The sequence below is a fragment of the Apium graveolens genome, unplaced genomic scaffold, assembly GCF_009905375.1.
Source record: "Apium graveolens cultivar Ventura unplaced genomic scaffold, ASM990537v1 ctg3577, whole genome shotgun sequence".
Lineage (NCBI taxonomy): Eukaryota > Viridiplantae > Streptophyta > Magnoliopsida > Apiales > Apiaceae > Apium > Apium graveolens.
This window is the reverse complement of record NW_027418164.1, coordinates 47,350-68,077: the sequence shown is the minus strand read 5'-3', so window position 1 is coordinate 68,077 and position 20,728 is coordinate 47,350. Positions and strand designations below refer to the sequence as shown.

The window sequence follows — 20,728 nt, the reverse complement described above, 5'->3', positions numbered from 1 at the left end:
GTGCTCATCAACAATTTATATGTACATAAAAAGTGTCGGAGACCAGGAAATGATATAGTTGCATGACATTGAATGTCATAATGAAGGTGGTATGACATGAAACGAATCTTATTTTGATTAGAGCTTCAAATTGACGTGTAAATCTTTTGTTTGCAGATCTTCAGTGTACTGAAATATTTCGAATAGCTATGGACCAGAGGTTGTGATGCGCATTCTAAATGATGGAACTGATAATGTTACAATGTTGAGTAGTGGTTTTTCAGTTATTGCTGTAGCTGCAACTGGTAATGAGGTCCTTAAGAATTATTCATGGACCTGAAAGTTGATGCTAATGATCACATTATTAAAAGAACAGAAGAATGAGACTATTTCTAGTCTCTATGATGCTATACGAGTTCTATTATCTGCTGATGATAATCGAGTTGTGGCTTCTCAAGTAAGTAAATTGGTTGTTTTAATAAGTTTTGTACATTGTTGTAAATTGCCAATCAATATGTCTTTTCACAGTTGCTAAAGAAAATAAGAACTGGAACTTAAAACCTTACAGTAGGCGTTAGCTAATATTTGCTGTAATTATCCCCAATATAAAACAACCCGAACGACCCAATTCCTGATTTTTAAATCTACAAATCAAACAGATCCATCTCGCGCAATCACCTGTCTCTCTCGTCTCTGACTCTGTTCATTTCTCTGTTTAAACAGAGAGAGATAGAAAGAGTGAGAGATTTGAGAGAGATAGTGGGAGGGAGAGAGAGAGATTTGAGAGAGATAGGGAGGTGAGGAGAGAGAGAGAGAGATAGGGAAGAGAGATTTGAGGGAGATAGGGAGAGAGAGAGAGATAGAGAGAGATGGGAGTCCACAAGTAACAGGCCCCCGTCCGTACAATTCACAACAAACTTTCAACGATACAGTTAGAGAAAACATCGAAGATCTCGGAATGGACCCCACCGAAGCACTACAGACGCTATCGAGACTCTCACTCTTCAAGGCGTCGATCTCTCTGGTACATACATATACACACACATCCTGATTTGAACTATTCAGCTACTTTTGAACTGATCTGTGTGTAATTGTGTCTATTTATTTACATATTGTAGGTATTGTTACTTGTGTTCCGGGGGAGAGTAATCCAGTGATCGAGTGTTTGAATAAATTAAAACAGTTTGAAATCGATTCGAGTTGCGATAATTTTAAAATTAAGAGTGATTTTGATTTGGAGGAAGTGATTGGAGTTTTAAATGAATTGACGGAGTTGTGTGGTGTTGAGGGATCGGGGAATGCTAGCGATTGCTACTAGAAATGGTGGATTGGAGTTGGTATGTTGAGTTTGGTTCGAGAGTTCCTAGTGGTTGCGGAAGGGGCTTGGTTTCGTGTTTGAATGCTTTGGCTTATTTACTTCATGGTAAAGTATTACTTATCGTATTGTTTGGAAACTGTATTGTGTTTTATATGTTTTTGTGCGATTGTTGGTTAATACTTGCGGAAATGTTTTAGGTTATTAGGATATGGGATTTAGGAAAATTCTCGCGTTGCATTATTGATCAATGTTGTTATTGTTGTCGTGAGGTAGCATCAAGAAGTTATTGGATTCGATATTGAGTGTTGACTATAGGCTACATTATTTGCGCAAAGTTGTGTCTCGATTTTTCTTATTTAGTCTGAAAATGAAGATATGCGTGATTAGGACATAAGTACTATAATGGAATTGAATTTATTTGGGCTACATTATTTTGCACGAGGTTTTGTCTCGATTTTTCTTATTTAGTCTGAAATTGAAAATATGCGTGATTAGGACATACTATAATGGAAATGAAGTTATTTTAGAGGTATATTTACAGTATGAAGAAAACTTGGATAAGAGATAAGCTATTTACTGCAGAGTATTTTGAAGCGTCTAGAAAGGAGTCATGGTGAGTGTTGGTAACATATTGTTTTTGATAATGAACATGACTGATAGAATGACAAGCATGTGATATATCTCTTTATGATTAATATGCAGGGGATTCGTAACCTTTAATGTACTTATCATACTTGCATGATGTTGCAATATGTGCTCATCAACAATTTATATGTACATAAAAAGTGTCGGAGACCTGGAAATGATATAGTTGCATGACATTGAATGTCATAATGAAGGTGGTATGACATGAAATCGAATCTTATTTTGATTAGAGCTTCAAATTGACGTGTAAATCTTTGTTTGCAGATCTTCAGTGTACTGAAATATTTCGAAATAGCTATGGACCAGAGGTTGTGATGCGCATTCTAAATGATGGAACTGATAATGTTACAATGTTGAGTAGTGGTTTTTCAGTTATTGCTGTAGCTGCAACTGGTAATGAGGTCCTTAAGGAATTATTCATGGACCTGAAAGTTGATGAGCTAATGATCACATTATTAAAAGAACAGAAGAATGAGACTATTTCTAGTCTCTATGATGCTATACGAGTTCTATTATCTGCTGATGATAATCGAGTTGTGGCTTCTCAAGTAAGTAAATTGGTTGTTTTAATAAGTTTTGTACATTGTTGTAAATTGCCAATCAATATGTCTTTTCACAGTTGCTAAAGAAAATAAGAACTGGAACTTAAAACCTTACAGTAGGCGTTAGCTAATATTTGCTGTAATTATCCCCAATATAAAACAACCCGAACGGCCCAATTCCTGATTTTTAAATCTACAAATCAAACAGATCCATCTCGCGCAATCACCTGTCTCTCTCGTCTCTGACTCTGTTCATTTCTCTGTTTAAACAGAGAGAGATAGAAAGAGTGAGAGATTTGAGAGAGATAGTGGGAGGGAGAGAGAGAGATTTGAGAGAGATAGGGAGTGAGGAGAGAGAGAGAGATAGGGAAGAGAGATTTGAGGGAGATAGGGAGAGAGAGAGAGATAGAGAGAGATGGGAGGTCCACAAGTAACAGGCCCCGTCCGTACAATTTCACAACAAACTTTCAACGATACAGTTAGAGAAAACATCGAAAATCTCGGAATGGACCCCACCGAAGCACTACAAGACGCTATCGAGACTCTCACTCTTCAAGGCGTCGATCTCTCTGGTACATACATATACACACACATACTGATTTTGAACTATTCAGCTACTTTTGAACTGATCTGTGTGTAATTGTGTCTATTTATTTACATATTGTAGGTATTGTTACTTGTGTTCCGGGGGAGAGTAATCCCGTGATCGAGTGTTTGAATAAATTAAAACAGTTTGAAATCGATTCGAGTTGCGATAATTTTAAAATTAAGAGTGATTTTGATTTGGAGGAAGTGATTGGAGTTTTAAATGAATTGACGGAGCTGTGTGGTGTTGAGGGATCGGGGAATGCTGCAATTGCTACTAGAAATGGTGGATTGGAGTTGGTATGTTTGATTTGTTCGAGAGTTCCTAGTGGTTGTGGAAGGGGCTTGGTTTCGTGTTTGAATGCTTTGGCTTATTTACTTCATGGTAAAGTATTACTTATCGTATTGTTTGGAAACTGTATTGTGTTTTATATGTTTTTGTGCGTATTGTTGGTTAATACTTGCGGAAATGTTTTAGGTTATTAGGATATGGGATTTAGGAAAATTCATCGCGTTGCATTATTGATCAATGTTGTTATTGTTGTCGTGAGGTAGCATCAAGAAGTTATTGGATTCGATATTGAGTGTTGACTATAGGCTACATTATTTTGCGCAAAGTTGTGTCTCGATTTTTCTTATTTAGTCTGAAAATGAAGATATGCGTGATTAGGACATAAGTACTATAATGGAATTGAATTTATTTGGGCTACATTATTTTGCACGAGGTTTGTCTCGATTTTTCTTATTTAGTCTGAAATTGAAAATATGCGTGATTAGGACATACTATAATGGAAATGAAGTTATTTTAGAGGTATATTTACAGTATGAAGAAAACTTGGATAAGAGATAAGCTATTTACTGCAGAGTATTTTGAAGCGTCTAGAAAGGAGTCATGGTGAGTGTTGGTAACATATTGTTTTTGATAATGAACATGACTGATAGAATGACAAGCATGTGATATATCTCTTTATGATTAATATGCAGGGGATTCGTAACCTTTAATGTACTTATCATACTTGCATGATGTTGCAATATGTGCTCATCAACAATTTATATGTACATAAAAAGTGTCGGAGACCTGGAAATGATATAGTTGCATGACATTGAATGTCATAATGAAGGTGGTATGACATGAAATTGAATCTTATTTTGATTAGAGCTTCAAATTGACGTGTAAATCTTTTGTTTGCAGATCTTCAGTGTACTGAAATATTTCGAAATAGCTATGGACCAGAGGTTGTGATGCGCATTCTAAATGATGGAACTGATAATGTTACAATGTTGAGTAGTGGTTTTTCAGTTATTGCTGTAGCTGCAACTGGTAATGAGGTCCTTAAGGAATTATTCATGGACCTGAAAGTTGATGAGCTAATGATCACATTATTAAAAGAACAGAAGAATGAGACTATTTCTAGTCTCTATGATGCTATACGAGTTCTATTATCTGCTGATGATAATCGAGTTGTGGCTTCTCAAGTAAGTAAATTGGTTGTTTTAATAAGTTTTTGTACATTGTTGTAAATTGCCAATCAATATGTCTTTTCACAGTTGCTAAAGAAAATAAGAACTGGAACTTAAAACCTTACAGTAGGCGTTAGCTAATATTTGCTGTAATTATCCCCAATATAAAACAACCCGAACGGCCCAATTCCTGGTTTTTAAATCTACAAATCAAACAGATCCATCTCGCGCAATCACCTGTCTCTCTCGTCTTGACTCTGTTCATTTCTCTGTTTAAACAGAGAGAGATAGAAAGAGTGAGAGATTTGAGAGAGATAGTGGGAGGGAGAGAGAGAGATTTGAGAGAGATAGGAGTGAGGAGAGAGAGAGAGATAGGGAAGAGAGATTTGAGGGAGATAGGGAGAGAGAGAGATAGAGAGAGATGGGAGGTCCACAAGTAACAGGCCCCGTCCGTACAATTTCACAACAAACTTTCAACGATACAGTTAGAGAAAACATCGAAGATCTCGGAATGGACCCCACCGAAGCACTACAAGACGCTATCGAGACTCTCACTCTTCAAGGCGTCGATCTCTCTGGTACATACATATACACACACATCCTGATTTTGAACTATTCAGCTACTTTTGAACTGATCTGTGTGTAATTGTGTCTATTTATTTACATATTGTAGGTATTGTTACTTATGTTCCGGGGGAGAGTAATCCAGTGATCGAGTGTTTGAATAAATTAAAACAGTTTGAAATCGATTCGAGTTGCGATAATTTTAAAATTAAGAGTGATTTTGATTTGGAGGAAGTGATTGGAGTTTTAAATGAATTGACGGAGTTGTGTGGTGTTGAGGGATCGGGGAATGCTGCGATTGCTACTAGAAATGGTGGATTGGAGTTGGTATGTTTGATTTGTTCGAGAGTTCCTAGTGGTTGCGGAAGGGGCTTGGTTTCGTGTTTGAATGCTTTGGCTTATTTACTTCATGGTAAAGTATTACTTATCGTATTGTTTGGAAACTGTATTGTGTTTTATATGTTTTTGTGCGTATTGTTGGTTAATACTTGCGGAAATGTTTTAGGTTATTAGGATATGGGATTTAGGAAAATTCATCGCGTTGCATTATTGATCAATGTTGTTATTGTTGTCGTGAGGTAGCATCAAGAAGTTATTGGATTCGATATTGAGTGTTGACTATAGGCTACATTATTTTGCGCAAAGTTGTGTCTCGATTTTTCTTATTTAGTCTGAAAATGAAGATATGCGTGATTAGGACATAAGTACTATAATGGAATTGAATTTATTTGGGCTACATTATTTTGCACGAGGTTTTGTCTCGATTTTTCTTATTTAGTCTGAAATTGAAAATATGCGTGATTAGGACATACTATAATGGAAATGAAGTTATTTTAGAGGTATATTTACAGTATGAAGAAAACTTGGATAAGAGATAAGCTATTTACTGCAGAGTATTTTGAAGCGTCTAGAAAGGAGTCATGGTGAGTGTTGGTAACATATTGTTTTTGATAATGAACATGACTGATAGAATGACAAGCATGTGATATATCTCTTTATGATTAATATGCAGGGGATTCGTAACCTTTAATGTACTTATCATACTTGCATGATGTTGCAATATGTGCTCATCAACAATATATATGTACATAAAAAGTGTCGGAGACCTGGAAATGATATAGTTGCATGACATTGAATGTCATAATGAAGGTGGTATGACATGAAAACGAATCTTATTTTGATTAGAGCTTCAAATTGACGTGTAAATCTTTTGTTTGCAGATCTTCAGTGTACTGAAATATTTCGAAATAGCTATGGACCAGAGGTTGTGATGCGCATTCTAAATGATGGAACTGATAATGTTACAATGTTGAGTAGTGGTTTTTCAGTTATTGCTGTAGCTGCAACTGGTAATGAGGTCCTTAAGGAATTATTCATGGACCTGAAAGTTGATGAGCTAATGATCACATTATTAAAAGAACCGAAGAATGAGACTATTTCTAGTCTCTATGATGCTATACGAGTTCTATTATCTGCTGATGATAATCGAGTTGTGGCTTCTCAAGTAAGTAAATTGGTTGTTTTAATAAGTTTTGTACATTGTTGTAAATTGCCAATCAATATGTCTTTTCACAGTTGCTAAAGAAAATAAGAACTGGAACTTAAAACCTTACAGTAGGCGTTAGCTAATATTTGCTGTAATTATCCCCAATATAAAACAACCCGAACGGCCCAATTCCTGATTTTTAAATCTACAAATCAAACAGATCCATCTCGCGCAATCACCTGTCTCTCTCGTCTCTGACTCTGTTCATTTCTCTGTTTAAACAGAGAGAGATAGAAAGAGTGAGAGATTTGAGAGAGATAGTGGGAGGGAGAGAGAGAGATTTGAGAGAGATAGGGAGTGAGGAGAGAGAGAGAGATAGGGAAGAGAGATTTGAGGGAGATCGGGAGAGAGAGAGAGATAGAGAGAGATGGGAGGTCCACAAGTAACAGGCCCCGTCCGTACAATTTCACAACAAACTTTCAACGATACAGTTAGAGAAAACATCGAAGATCTCGGAATGGACCCCACCGAAGCACTACAAGACGCTATCGAGACTCTCACTCTTCAAGGCGTCGATCTCTCTGGTACATACATATACACACACATACTGATTTTGAACTATTCAGCTACTTTTGAACTGATCTGTGTGTAATTGTGTCTATTTATTTACATATTGTAGGTATTGTTACTTGTGTTCCGGGGGAGAGTAATCCAGTGATCGAGTGTTTGAATAAATTAAAACAGTTTGAAATCGATTCGAGTTGCGATAATTTTAAAATTAAGAGTGATTTTGATTTGGAGGAAGTGATTGGAGTTTTAAATGAATTGACGGAGTTGTGTGGTGTTGAGGGATCGGGGAATGCTGCGATTGCTACTAGAAATGGTGGATTGGAGTTGGTATGTTTGATTTGTTCGAGAGTTCCTAGTGGTTGCGGAAGGGGCTTGGTTTCGTGTTTGAATGCTTTGGCTTATTTACTTCATGGTAAAGTATTACTTATCGTATTGTTTGGAAACTGTATTGTGTTTTATATGTTTTTGTGCGTATTGTTGGTTAATACTTGCGGAAATGTTTTAGGTTATTAGGATATGGGATTTAGGAAAATTCATCGCGTTGCATTATTGATCAATGTTGTTATTGTTGTCGTGAGGTAGCATCAAGAAGTTATTGGATTCGATATTGAGTGTTGACTATAGGCTACATTATTTTGCGCAAAGTTGTGTCTCGATTTTTCTTATTTAGTCTGAAAATGAAGATATGCGTGATTAGGACATAAGTACTATAATGGAATTGAATTTATTTGGGCTACATTATTTTGCACGAGGTTTTGTCTCGATTTTTCTTATTTAGTCTGAAATTGAAAATATGCGTGATTAGGACATACTATAATGGAAATGAAGTTATTTTAGAGGTATATTTACAGTATGAAGAAAACTTGGATAAGAGATAAGCTATTTACTGCAGAGTATTTTGAAGCGTCTAGAAAGGAGTCATGGTGAGTGTTGGTAACATATTGTTTTTGATAATGAACATGACTGATAGAATGACAAGCATGTGATATATCTCTTTATGATTAATATGCAGGGGATTCGTAACCTTTAATGTACTTATCATACTTGCATGATGTTGCAATATGTGCTCATCAACAATATATATGTACATAAAAAGTGTCGGAGACCTGGAAATGATATAGTTGCATGACATTGAATGTCATAATGAAGGTGGTATGACATGAAAACGAATCTTATTTTGATTAGAGCTTCAAATTGACGTGTAAATCTTTTGTTTGCAGATCTTCAGTGTACTGAAATATTTCGAAATAGCTATGGACCAGAGGTTGTGATGCGCATTCTAAATGATGGAACTGATAATGTTACAATGTTGAGTAGTGGTTTTTCAGTTATTGCTGTAGCTGCAACTGGTAATGAGGTCCTTAAGGAATTATTCATGGACCTGAAAGTTGATGAGCTAATGATCACATTATTAAAAGAACCGAAGAATGAGACTATTTCTAGTCTCTATGATGCTATACGAGTTCTATTATCTGCTGATGATAATCGAGTTGTGGCTTCTCAAGTAAGTAAATTGGTTGTTTTAATAAGTTTTGTACATTGTTGTAAATTGCCAATCAATATGTCTTTTCACAGTTGCTAAAGAAAATAAGAACTGGAACTTAAAACCTTACAGTAGGCGTTAGCTAATATTTGCTGTAATTATCCCCAATATAAAACAACCCGAACGGCCCAATTCCTGATTTTTAAATCTACAAATCAAACAGATCCATCTCGCGCAATCACCTGTCTCTCTCGTCTCTGACTCTGTTCATTTCTCTGTTTAAACAGAGAGAGATAGAAAGAGTGAGAGATTTGAGAGAGATAGTGGGAGGGAGAGAGATAGATTTGAGAGAGATAGGGAGTGAGGAGAGAGAGAGAGAGATAGGGAAGAGAGATTTGAGGGAGATAGGGAGAGAGAGAGATAGAGAGAGATGGGAGGTCCACAAGTAACAGGCCCCGTCCGTACAATTTCACAACAAACTTTCAACGATACAGTTAGAGAAAACATCGAAGATCTCGGAATGGACCCCACCGAAGCACTACAAGACGCTATCGAGACTCTCACTCTTCAAGGCGTCGATCTCTCTGGTACATACATATACACACACATCCTGATTTTGAACTATTCAGCTACTTTTGAACTGATCTGTGTGTAATTGTGTCTATTTATTTACATATTGTAGGTATTGTTACTTGTGTTCCGGGGGAGAGTAATCCAGTGATCGAGTGTTTGAATAAATTAAAACAATTTGAAATCGATTCGAGTTGCGATAATTTTAAAATTAAGAGTGATTTTGATTTGGAGGAAGTGATTGGAGTTTTAAATGAATTGACGGAGTTGTGTGGTGTTGAGGGATCGGGGAATGCTGCGATTGCTACTAGAAATGGTGGATTGGAGTTGGTATGTTTGATTTGTTCGAGAGTTCCTAGTGGTTGCGGAAGGGGCTTGGTTTCGTGTTTGAATGCTTTGGCTTATTTACTTCATGGTAAAGTATTACTTATCGTATTGTTTGGAAACTGTATTGTGTTTTATATGTTTTTGTGCGTATTGTTGGTTAATACTTGCGGAAATGTTTTAGGTTATTAGGATATGGGATTTAGGAAAATTCATCGCGTTGCATCATTGATCAATGTTGTTATTGTTGTCGTGAGGTAGCATCAAGAAGTTATTGGATTCGATATTGAGTGTTGACTATAGGCTACGTTATTTTGCGCAAAGTTGTGTCTCGATTTTTCTTATTTAGTCTGAAAATGAAGATATGCGTGATTAGGACATAAGTACTATAATGGAATTGAATTTATTTGGGCTACATTATTTTGCACGAGGTTTTGTCTCGATTTTTCTTATTTAGTCTGAAATTGAAAATATGCGTGATTAGGACATACTATAATGGAAATGAAGTTATTTTAGAGGTATATTTACAGTATGAAGAAAACTTGGATAAGAGATAAGCTATTTACTGCAGAGTATTTTGAAGCGTCTAGAAAGGAGTCATGGTGAGTGTTGGTAACATATTGTTTTTGATAATGAACATGACTGATAGAATGACAAGCATGTGATATATCTCTTTATGATTAATATGCAGGGGATTCGTAACCTTTAATGTACTTATCATACTTGCATGATGTTGCAATATGTGCTCATCAACAATATATATGTACATAAAAAGTGTCGGAGACCTGGAAATGATATAGTTGCATGACATTGAATGTCATAATGAAGGTGGTATGACATGAAAACGAATCTTATTTTGATTAGAGCTTCAAATTGACGTGTAAATCTTTTGTTTGCAGATCTTCAGTGTACTGAAATATTTCGAAATAGCTATGGACCAGAGGTTGTGATGCGCATTCTAAATGATGGAACTGATAATGTTACAATGTTGAGTAGTGGTTTTTCAGTTATTGCTGTAGCTGCAACTGGTAATGAGGTCCTTAAGGAATTATTCATGGACCTGAAAGTTGATGAGCTAATGATCACATTATTAAAAGAACCGAAGAATGAGACTATTTCTAGTCTCTATGATGCTATACGAGTTCTATTATCTGCTGATGATAATCGAGTTGTGGCTTCTCAAGTAAGTAAATTGGTTGTTTTAATAAGTTTTGTACATTGTTGTAAATTGCCAATCAATATGTCTTTTCACAGTTGCTAAAGAAAATAAGAACTGGAACTTAAAACCTTACAGTAGGCGTTAGCTAATATTTGCTGTAATTATCCCCAATATAAAACAACCCGAACGGCCCAATTCCTGATTTTTAAATCTACAAATCAAACAGATCCATCTCGCGTAATCACCTGTCTCTCTCGTCTCTGACTCTGTTCATTTCTCTGTTTAAACAGAGAGAGATAGAAAGAGTGAGAGATTTGAGAGAGATAGTGGGAGGGAGAGAGAGAAATTTGAGAGAGATAGGGAGTGAGGAGAGAGAGAGAGATTTGAGGGAGATAGGGAGAGAGAGAGATAGAGAGAGATGGGAGGTCCACAAGTAACAGGCCCCGTCCGTACAATTTCACAACAAACTTTCAACGATACAGTTAGAGAAAACATCGAAGATCTCGGAATGGACCCCACCGAAGCACTACAAGACGCTATCGAGACTCTCACTCTTCAAGGCGTCGATCTCTCTGGTACATACATATACACACACATCCTGATTTTGAACTATTCAGCTACTTTTGAACTGATCTGTGTGTAATTGTGTCTATTTATTTACATATTGTAGGTATTGTTACTTGTGTTCCGGGGGAGAGTAATCCAGTGATCGAGTGTTTGAATAAATTAAAACAGTTTGAAATCGATTCGAGTTGCGATAATTTTAAAATTAAGAGTGATTTTGATTTGGAGGAAGTGATTGGAGTTTTAAATGAATTGACGGAGTTGTGTGGTGTTGAGGGATCGGGGAATGCTGCGATTGCTACTAGAAATGGTGGATTGGAGTTGGTATGTTTGATTTGTTCGAGAGTTCGTGGTTGCGGAAGGGGCTTGGTTTCGTGTTTGAATGCTTTGGCTTATTTACTTCATGGTAAAGTATTACTTATCGTATTGTTTGGAAACTGTATTGTGTTTTATATGTTTTTGTGTGTATTGTTGGTTAATACTTGCCGAAATGTTTTAGGTTATTAGGATATGGGATTTAGGAAAATTCATCGCGTTGCATTATTGATCAATGTTGTTATTGTTGTCGTGAGGTAGCATCAAGAAGTTATTGGATTCGATATTGAGTGTTGACTATAGGCTACATTATTTTGCGCAAAGTTGTGTCTCGATTTTTCTTATTTAGTCTGAAAATGAAGATATGCGTGATTAGGACATAAGTACTATAATGGAATTGAATTTATTTGGGCTACATTATTTTGCACGAGGTTTTGTCTCGATTTTTCTTATTTAGTCTGAAATTGAAAATATGCGTGATTAGGACATACTATAATGGAAATGAAGTTATTTTAGAGGTATATTTACAGTATGAAGAAAACTTGGATAAGAGATAAGCTATTTACTGCAGAGTATTTTGAAGCGTCTAGAAAGGAGTCATGGTGAGTGTTGGTAACATATTGTTTTTGATAATGAACATGACTGATAGAATGACAAGCATGTGATATATCTCTTTATGATTAATATGCAGGGGATTCGTAACCTGTAATGTACTTATCATACTTGCATGATGTTGCAATATGTGCTCATCAACAATTTATATGTACATAAAAAGTGTCGGAGACCTGGAAATGATATAGTTGCATGACATTGAATGTCATAATGAAGGTGGTATGACATGAAATCGAATCTTATTTTGATTAGAGCTTCAAATTGACGTGTAAATCATTTGTTTGCAGATCTTCAGTGTACTGAAATATTTCGAAATAGCTATGGACCAGAGGTTGTGATGCGCATTCTAAATGATGGAACTGATAATGTTACAATGTTGAGTAGTGGTTTTTCAGTTATTGCTGGAGCTGCAACTGGTAATGAGGTCCTTAAGGAATTATTCATGGACCTGAAAGTTGATGAGCTAATGATCACATTATTAAAAGAACAGAAGAATGAGACTATTTCTACTCTCTACGATGCTATACGAGTTCTATTATCTGCTGATGATAATCGAGCTGTGGCTTCTCAAGTAAGTAAATTGGTTGTTTTAATAAGTTTTGTACATTGTTGTAAATTGCCAATCAACATGTCTTTTCACAGTTGCTAAAGAAAATAAGAACCGGAACTTAAAACCTTACAGTAGGCGTTAGCTAATATTTGCTGTAATTATCCCCAATATAAAACAACCCGAACGGCCCAATTCCTGATTTTTAAATCTACAAATCAAACAGATCCATCTCGCGCAATCACCTGTCTCTCTCGTCTCTGGCTCTGTTCATTTCTCTTTTCAAACAGTGAGAGAGAGATATATAAAGAGTGAGAGATTTGAGAGAGATAGGGAGAGAGAGAGATTTGAGCGAGATAGTGGAGGAGAGAGAGAGATTTGAGAGAGATAGTGGAGAGAGAGATTTGAGAGAGATAGGGAGGGAGAGAGAGAGAGAGAGATGGGTGGTCCACAAGTAACAGTCCCCGGCCGTACAATTTCACAACAAACTTTCAACGATGAGAAAACATCGAAGATCTCGGAATGGACCCCACCGAAGCACTACAAGACGCTATCGAGACTCTCACTCTTCAAGGCGTCGATCTCTCTGGTACATACATATACACACACATCCTGATTTTGAACTATTCAGCTACTTTTGAACTGATCTGTGTGTAATTGTGTCTATTTATTTACATATTGTAGGTATTGTTACTTGTGTTCCGGGGGAGAGTAATCCAGTGATCGAGTGTTTGAATAAATTAAAACAGTTTGAAATCGATTCGAGTTGCGATAATTTTAAAATTAAGAGTGATTTTGATTTGGAGGAAGTGATTGGAGTTTTAAATGAATTGACGGAGTTGTGTGGTGTTGAGGGATCGGGGAATGCTGCCATTGCTACTAGAAATGGTGGATTGGAGTTAGTGTGTTATATTTGTTCGAGAGTTCCTAGTGGTTGCGGAAGGGGCTTGGTTTCGTGTTTGAATGCTTTGGCTTATTTACTTCATGGTAAAGTATTACTTATCGTATTGTTTGGAAACTGTATTGTGTTTTTTATGTTTTTGTGTGTATTGTTAGTTACCACTTGCCGAGATGTGTTAGGTTAATAGGATTTGGGATTTAGGAAAATTCATCGTGTTGCATTATTGATCAATGTTGTTATTGTTGTAGTGAGGTAGCAACAAGAAGTTATTGGATTCCGTATCGAGTGTTGACTATAAGCTACATTTTTTTGCACGAGATTTTGTCTCGATTTTTCTTATTTAGTCTGAAAATGAAGATATGCGTGATTAGGACATACTATAATGGAATTGAAGTTATTTGTGAATTTTGCTACATTATTTTGCACGAGGTTTTGTCTCGATTTTTCTTATTTAGTCTGAAAATGAAGATATGCGTGATTAGGACATACTATAATGGAATTGAAGTTATTTTAGAGGTATATAATTACAGTATGAAGAAAACTTGGATAAGAGATAAGCTGTTTACTGCAAAGTATTTTGAAGCGTCTAGAAAGGAGTCATGGTGAGTGTTTTTAACATATTGTTTTTGATAATGAACATGACTGATAGAATCACAAACATGTGCTATATGTCTTTATGATTAATATGCGGGGGATTCGTAACCTTTAATGTACTTATCACACTTGCACGATGTTGCAATATGTGCTCATCAACAATTTATATGTACAGAAAAAGTGTCGGAGACCCAGAAATGATATAGTTGCATGACATTGGATGTCATAAGCAAAGGTGGTTTGACATGAAATTGAATCTTATTTTGATTAGAGCTTCAAATTGACGTTTAAATCTTTTGTTTGCAGATCTTCAGTGTACTGAAATATTTCGAAATAGCAATGGACCAGAGGTTGTGATGCGCATTCTAAATGATGGAACTGATAATGTTACAATGTTGAGTAGTGGTTTTTCAGTTATTGCTGCAGCTGCAACTGGTAATGAGGTCCTTAAGGAATTATTCATGGACCTGAAAGTTGATGAGCTAATGATCACAGTATTAAAAGAACAGAAGAATGAGACTATTTCTAGTCTCTATGATGCTATACGAGTTCTATTATCTGCTGATGATAATCGAGTCGTGGCTTCTCAAGTAAGTAAATTGGTTGTTTTAATAAGTATTGTACATTGTTGTAAATTGCAAATCAATATGTCTTTTCACAGTTGCTAAAGAAAATAAGAACTGGAACTTAAAACCTTACAGTTAGGCGTTAGCTAATATTTGCTGTAATTTTCCCCATTTAAATGATGAATTTGAGTTTTTATGAAAGCTGAAAGGGTATGCTTTAGCAAAGCAAAAGTTGCAGCATATTGATTCTTTCAAATCTAATAGATAGTAAATATAACTGAAAATGAGTTATAAACCTGTTTTATTATTATATAGGTTTTTGGTTATGCCAGAAGATTTGCAAAGATCGGGATTGCTGAAGCTCTTGTGCGTTCTCTTCGTGATGGGATCCATTCACCAAGTCTTGTATCTGCGAGCATTGCACTGAAGGCTGTTGCCGTCAATGTGAGTTCATATATAGAGTCAGCTTATCATTCATGTCAATCATGATCGAGTATCCTATTTAATTTGTTATTATGATGTTTGGTGAAAGACAAGTTAACCAATGTAGCTTTTTTTTAGGACCGTATTTATTAGGACTTGTAAAACTTGCAATAAACTTACAGCTGGTGAAGCCTTAAGTATTAATCTTGAACATTAAATACTGGAGAAGATATAGTATATGATTAGTGCTTTTTATGGTTTACCTCTTTTCTAATGTTTGTGTTTCATGTATAATCATGCGCCAGCCAATAGTTGGTTGGGAAATCAGGCTATGCATCATTTCCTAGGATGAGAACTGTATTTATTCTATTTTGGGTTTTTAAACCAATGCCCTAGTGTTAGTTCTTTCTCCAAGTTGCTGTTACGTTATTTTTGGTTGATCCCTGGTATTAATGTTGAAAGAAAAGTAATTTTTCCCCTAATTTAGTTGAGCATAAATCTTATGTTTAAGTATGAGTTGTTTGTTTCCTTGATCTTTAAAGTTCAACTTTCATAACAGCTGTGATTATGAATATTATGCTGAGTATATAATGGTATATAGATCTGGAGTCATTCTCTTCTCTCACTAGTTCCTTATACATGTTTGGCATATTAAACAGTATGTTGATTGGGGATGCTTTAAATTGTAGGATGAGATATGTAGGTCTGTAGCTGAGAGTGGTGGTATAGATGCAATTCTCTGTTGCATCAATGATAGCGGTGCACAGAGGAACCAAATCGTGGCACAAACTCTATGTTCACTGTTGAATAAGGTTCGCACTCTGAGCAAAGTTTATGTAAATTTTCTGCTTGGTATATGTATGATGCATAACTCTGGGCTATTCAAAATAGCTACTCCCTCCGTCCCATTGAGAAGTATACGTTTGATTTGGGCACGGAGGTTAAGAAAAAGTGGAATGTTGAGAGAAAAAGTATGATAAGTGGGTAAAGTAACGGGGTTAATCAATATTTAATGTATAAAGTTAGTGTAGTGGAGGAAAGTAGTGGATGTGAGTAGGTGTAGTTGTAGTTAATTTTTATATTATAAAAATTTTACTATATTTGGTAAATTTTAAAATGTATAGAATTGAATGGGACATCCCAAAAAGGAAAGTATATAGAAATGAATGGGACAGAGGGAGTAGTAGTTTTGGTGCAAAAGTTAATGATCTGTTTTATTTTTTTTATCTTTTGGTTCTAGATATTGAGAAAATATATTGAGGATCTCTCAGATATCTTCTGTGTCTCGCTGTATAGAGTAAACAGATCAAGTGAGATATTAATTTGAGGTCTTACTGGAACATAGATACCAGCAGATGAACAATTAAGTTAGTATTTAGTGCATGTTTGGCTCATCATTTTTGGGGCTCATTTGAGTCCAGAGCCCATTATACTATTTACTAACCTGTTTGGCAAACTAATTGATTGGTCACATGGAATCTATTTTGAGCCACAAATGGATTGTTAGAAATCATAACATTTCCTTTCCATTCTTGATTTTCATTTTGTCATGGCTCATGATTTATTTTGTCTCCTAGTATCTTCTTTTTAAATTTGCATTAGTTTAAAACTTGCACGATATATAAAATATTTTTAATATTATTAAATTTTCTAAAATTAATTTGATGAAGTTTTTTAGATATGAAATTTGTACATTTAAATTTTGAATGACGGTTAGTTATCTTTGATTTTAATTTTATTTCAAAACTCATTCCAATCGTATAATTTTATTACTTGTTTTTAGATTTTAGATTTTTATTTTATATTCATGTATTAAAATTATTAATTTATGTATTTTGTAATTTACATTTTATTTTCTTTCAAAAAATTGTAGTTTTTAAGTTACGATTTACCAAACACATTATCAACTTATAAGTAACTTATACATAAAATTATCCAAACACCTGAATAACTTATAAGTTATGATGTTCATATTACTTATACGACACTTTTCAACTTTAAGTCATAAGTTACATTTTTTAAAAATCCTAAACGGGCCCTTAATTTGTAATCACACTCAACAACTGGTACCAGCAGCTTGATGACCATAATTCCACTACTACACTTACTAATCAAAATGACCCCTTCTTCGAGTAAAGTAACATGTGTAATGGTTATGTTGTTGATCATTAATATGTGTGGCCTTGTACATATTCACTTCTAGGTTATATACATGTATTTTAGAATCCACTTCTTTGTATTGTCATGGAGCTATTACCTTAATGATGTTTTTGAGTTGGAGAGCAGATGATGCAAATTACACCAGTAATGAGGTATGCGACTTTACTGTTGCAGACTTGTAGCCTTTAGGCGTTTTGCATTATAAGAATGAATAGCGTGCTAGTAGTCTTTATGCTCTAAATTGTTATTTTTATTATTAGACCAGACCAGCTTAGAGGATACAATGCATTATTAAATAGTTATTTCCTTCCTCTGTAGCTGTACAACAGAACAGTAACCAATAAGCTTAGAAACAATTGATGAATTTGCAGCAAGTATGATTATAGAATTAAATTTAAAATTACTGTTTATCTTTCATCATTGTTTCCTTGTAAAATTATTAGTAAATTTTTGTTCTTACAAAGATACTTTCTCTCGCCATTGAGAACTATGGAGTTAGATAATTTGTTGTACGCTCACACTGGATGATGTTGCAAGATTTTTTTATTTTTTGTTCTGGTTGGAGCGCCATAAGCACTTATGGCACATTTCTTGATTAGTTGGCAGGTAGTGATGCAAATAAGACTACTATTGTCGCGAAGGGAGGTATGGACAAGCTTATAACACTATCAACCAGATTTTCTGACGACCCATTTGTTCTGCAAGAGGTAAAGGACTTCTCGTATATTGTTGACATTGTATTTTAGGTTACGTGGAAATCATAAATTTTTGTTGTGATTAAAGCGAATGAACTGTTATTTAAATATATACATGTTGAACTAGTTTAGTCATTTTAGTATAACCACGGTTATGCAAGTCAGTGTAACAAAGATAGAAATATGGAAGATTACGAGAAATCTGAAACAACATTTTATGTTGTTAGATGTTTATGTTCTTTTTACATGTGTTTCTTAAAATGAAGAACATTGTGCAACTTGTAATGTGACTTTAAAGCAAGGCAAAGTAATTCAAATAAATCAACTTCTGTACAGGTTTTGTCTATCATATGTACCCTCTCCTTAAGAGCACCTGATAATGCAACTCGTGCTATTGAAGCTGGAGCTGGAGACCTTGCAATACGAGTTATGAATAAGTTTCCTGAAGTACCTCAGCTTCAGAAACATGCATGTCTCATGATTCGTAATCTTGTGGTTAGGAATCCAGAGAACAGGCAAGTCACCTCCTATGTTATATCTCATGTGTTTGTGTTGGGTCAATGGATTCTAATCACATTAACTGGATCTGTAACCCACTTTTTTCATTGTACAGAACTCTGTTACTTGGTCTTGATATTGAGAAGATCATACGGACAGCCAAGAGAAATCATCCAAGCTGCAGAACTGCTGCTACGGATGCTCTCAGGGATTTAGGACTCGACAACTACAATGCATAGATCACGTTAAGAAACTTCAAATTTCTGCATACAACTCGTTTTTTGTTGGATGTGTGATTGAATTGTGCGCAAGCAGCACAATCTGAAATGCTAGGGAGTATCAAAGTGGATTTCTATTAACTTTTCCATCCTTAAATTCCCATTAAAAGGGTTATTCTAGCTAGCATCATAACTGTAAGAAACAAATACAACTTAAAAATACCAAATTTAAAGTGTGCATTACCTGAAGAAAATATTTATATGATAAAATTACTTATATAATTATTTAAAAAAATATGAAATCACGTCTCCTCTTGGACTTCTACAGTTCTACCTTAGTTCCGTGATTGTTCTCTGGACCCTTCTACAAACTTAGTATTGATCTTTTAGTAACACAATATGGACTGTAATATGGACTGTACTAAAAAGTTCCTTTTAGTCATGTGCCTAATGATTTAAATTTACACAATATGGCCTTGTGTTTCTCTATTTGTAATATATATGTAAATATCTCGGTTATAGAAATCGGCCGATTTCAAAACTATTGTAGTAGTTCCAAAACTGAAATTTGTGTTTGCCTCAAATGTGTTGTATTGCACTTTCAGCAGTCCACAGAGGACCCTGTATTTGAGCATCTGGTTTGGATGTTAAAACAAATTCACTTTGGTTTTTATATAATTTGTATATTGCTTAGTACATAATTTCTTTTTACTTATCTTTGTAACTTGATTGTTATTGTTAATTTGAAAGAAATTCCATGAAAGTTGATAAATGAACCAAATAAGAATAAATATGATTTTTTTTTTGACAAATATGACTTGTAAACTTACAAATCAGTATATGTCTGATTACGGTCTAACTCATTAAATATAAAATTTAATGAAGTATGAACTTATTACTTTAGCATTAAACATTGATGCTTTTAAATCTGAAGTTTATATAAACTTGTAAGTTTATATTTACAAATATGCTTTTAAGCTTCTCTGAAATAACAAATCAATGAAGTATGAACTTCTTTGTACATTTTATAAACTTGCATAACCAGTCATTAAATTAAAACAATTCATAGAAAATAAACCGTAGTAAAATACTCATGAGTAGAAATATCATACTTATTACTTTAGCAGGATAATATAAATGAACAAAACTTTCATTATTGCTTTGACAAAATACTAAAATTTAGCAAAAATCAATGTAGAAACCTTTAGGGGCATAACAGAGAATTTCATGAGGCCATCTTTGCAATGAATGTCATTGTGTTCACCACAAGCAAAGTAGTAAGGCTTCCAATTCTCCAGCACCAGCTCAAATCCATTTCCTCTGCCTTGTGTCACTGAAGCCAATCTTTTTGCTCGTCGTAGGTCGCAATTCTCGAAACTCCGATAATTTTGTAGTAGATAGACGCTATGAGGAAATGTAGTATTGCTTGGTGGATCATACTTGAACACTGCAATCACAATAAACAAGCAAATGCATTAACAAATTACTCTGCTTCGGAACGCAGTTCTGCGATTCTAGATTTTTTGTACAAGGCTTCACGTACTATTAATAACGAAATTTGTACTTGGAACTGAAAGTGTAAATTGTACTGGATCCTCGACTTTAATTAGTAATTTCTATTTTGGACTGAAAGTGCTAATTGTACGTGATACTTGACTTAGAGAGATTGGCTAAATTTTTAGCTAAGGAAAATGCACTCTTGGAGCAAATAATTTTTTAAATAATATCTGAAAAATATATTTATAGTATGTTTGACACATTTTTAGCTAAGAGTTCATCCCCGTTAGAGATGCTCTTAGTGATGAAAGATAAGTAATATTTTCTTTCCTAGTTTACTGGAGCATAAATCTAATGTTTCCGTAAGAGTTGTTTGTTTCCTTGATCTGTAAAGTTCCAATTGCCATAAAAAATTGTGTTTAGAAATTAAGAGATCACACTCAACATACAAT

At 34.8% G+C, this 20,728-nt stretch overlaps 3 protein-coding genes across 16 annotated transcripts; all 3 read left to right on the top strand.

Moving 5' to 3' along the window:
- The first annotated feature begins 329 nt into the window (after positions 1-329).
- Positions 330-6,938, top strand: LOC141701202 (uncharacterized). 7 transcript variants are annotated; one of them, XM_074504871.1, is made up of 6 exons: positions 330-436; positions 2,207-2,490; positions 2,693-3,056; positions 3,152-3,454; positions 4,262-4,545; positions 6,315-6,513. In XM_074504871.1, exons 3-6 carry the CDS (start codon positions 2,900-2,902, stop codon positions 6,363-6,365), a joined length of 795 nt encoding a protein of 264 aa, XP_074360972.1. In that variant the 5' UTR covers positions 330-436; positions 2,207-2,490; positions 2,693-2,899; the 3' UTR covers positions 6,366-6,513. The 7 variants fall into 7 exon arrangements, with proteins under 7 accessions (XP_074360972.1, XP_074360969.1, XP_074360973.1 ...); XM_074504868.1 differs by having other exon boundaries at positions 2,207-3,056; XM_074504872.1 differs by lacking the exon at positions 6,315-6,513 and adding an exon at positions 5,204-5,385 and having other exon boundaries at positions 2,207-3,056.
- A 69-nt stretch (positions 6,939-7,007) lies between these two features.
- LOC141701201 (uncharacterized) lies at positions 7,008-11,050 on the top strand. 7 transcript variants are annotated; one of them, XR_012566700.1, is made up of 6 exons: positions 7,008-7,164; positions 7,260-7,562; positions 8,371-8,654; positions 10,012-10,129; positions 10,219-10,355; positions 10,427-10,527. XR_012566700.1 is itself a non-coding variant. In XM_074504864.1 (4 exons), the coding sequence occupies exons 1-4, from the start codon at positions 7,008-7,010 to the stop codon at positions 10,475-10,477; spliced, it is 795 nt and encodes a 264-aa protein (XP_074360965.1). In that variant the 3' UTR covers positions 10,478-10,625. The 7 variants fall into 7 exon arrangements, 5 of the variants coding, with proteins under 5 accessions (XP_074360965.1, XP_074360964.1, XP_074360962.1 ...); XR_012566699.1 differs by having other exon boundaries at positions 10,012-10,355; XM_074504864.1 differs by lacking the exons at positions 10,012-10,129; positions 10,219-10,355 and having other exon boundaries at positions 10,427-10,625.
- Positions 11,051-11,104: 54 nt separating this feature from the next.
- Positions 11,105-19,081, top strand: LOC141701200 (uncharacterized). Of its 2 annotated transcripts, none has more exons than XM_074504860.1 (8): positions 11,105-11,261; positions 11,357-11,656; positions 14,526-14,809; positions 15,101-15,229; positions 15,898-16,020; positions 17,968-18,075; positions 18,400-18,578; positions 18,677-19,081. In XM_074504860.1, exons 1-8 carry the CDS (start codon positions 11,105-11,107, stop codon positions 18,798-18,800), a joined length of 1,404 nt encoding a protein of 467 aa, XP_074360961.1. In that variant the 3' UTR covers positions 18,801-19,081. The 2 variants fall into 2 exon arrangements, with proteins under 2 accessions (XP_074360961.1, XP_074360960.1); XM_074504859.1 differs by lacking the exons at positions 11,105-11,261; positions 11,357-11,656 and adding exons at positions 13,102-13,313; positions 13,409-13,711.
- Positions 19,082-20,728: the final 1,647 nt, after the last annotated feature.

Excerpts from the sequence above, each read along its gene's own strand:
- LOC141701200 (XM_074504860.1), top strand. The coding sequence starts at position 11,105 with ATGGGAGGTCCACAAGTAACAGGCCCCGTCCGTACAATTTCACAACAA. Across the intron at positions 11,262-11,356 it reads TCAAGGCGTCGATCTCTCTG|GTATTGTTACTTGTGTTCCG; the intron begins GTACATACATAT and ends TACATATTGTAG. Across the intron at positions 16,021-17,967 it reads TATGTTCACTGTTGAATAAG|TTGGCAGGTAGTGATGCAAA; the intron begins GTTCGCACTCTG and ends TTTCTTGATTAG.
- LOC141701202 (XM_074504866.1), top strand. The coding sequence starts at position 4,952 with ATGGGAGGTCCACAAGTAACAGGCCCCGTCCGTACAATTTCACAACAA. Across the intron at positions 5,109-5,203 it reads TCAAGGCGTCGATCTCTCTG|GTATTGTTACTTATGTTCCG; the intron begins GTACATACATAT and ends TACATATTGTAG. Across the intron at positions 5,507-6,314 it reads TTTGGCTTATTTACTTCATG|ATCTTCAGTGTACTGAAATA; the intron begins GTAAAGTATTAC and ends TTTTGTTTGCAG.
- LOC141701201 (XM_074504862.1), top strand. The coding sequence starts at position 9,064 with ATGGGAGGTCCACAAGTAACAGGCCCCGTCCGTACAATTTCACAACAA. Across the intron at positions 9,221-9,315 it reads TCAAGGCGTCGATCTCTCTG|GTATTGTTACTTGTGTTCCG; the intron begins GTACATACATAT and ends TACATATTGTAG. Across the intron at positions 9,619-10,426 it reads TTTGGCTTATTTACTTCATG|ATCTTCAGTGTACTGAAATA; the intron begins GTAAAGTATTAC and ends TTTTGTTTGCAG.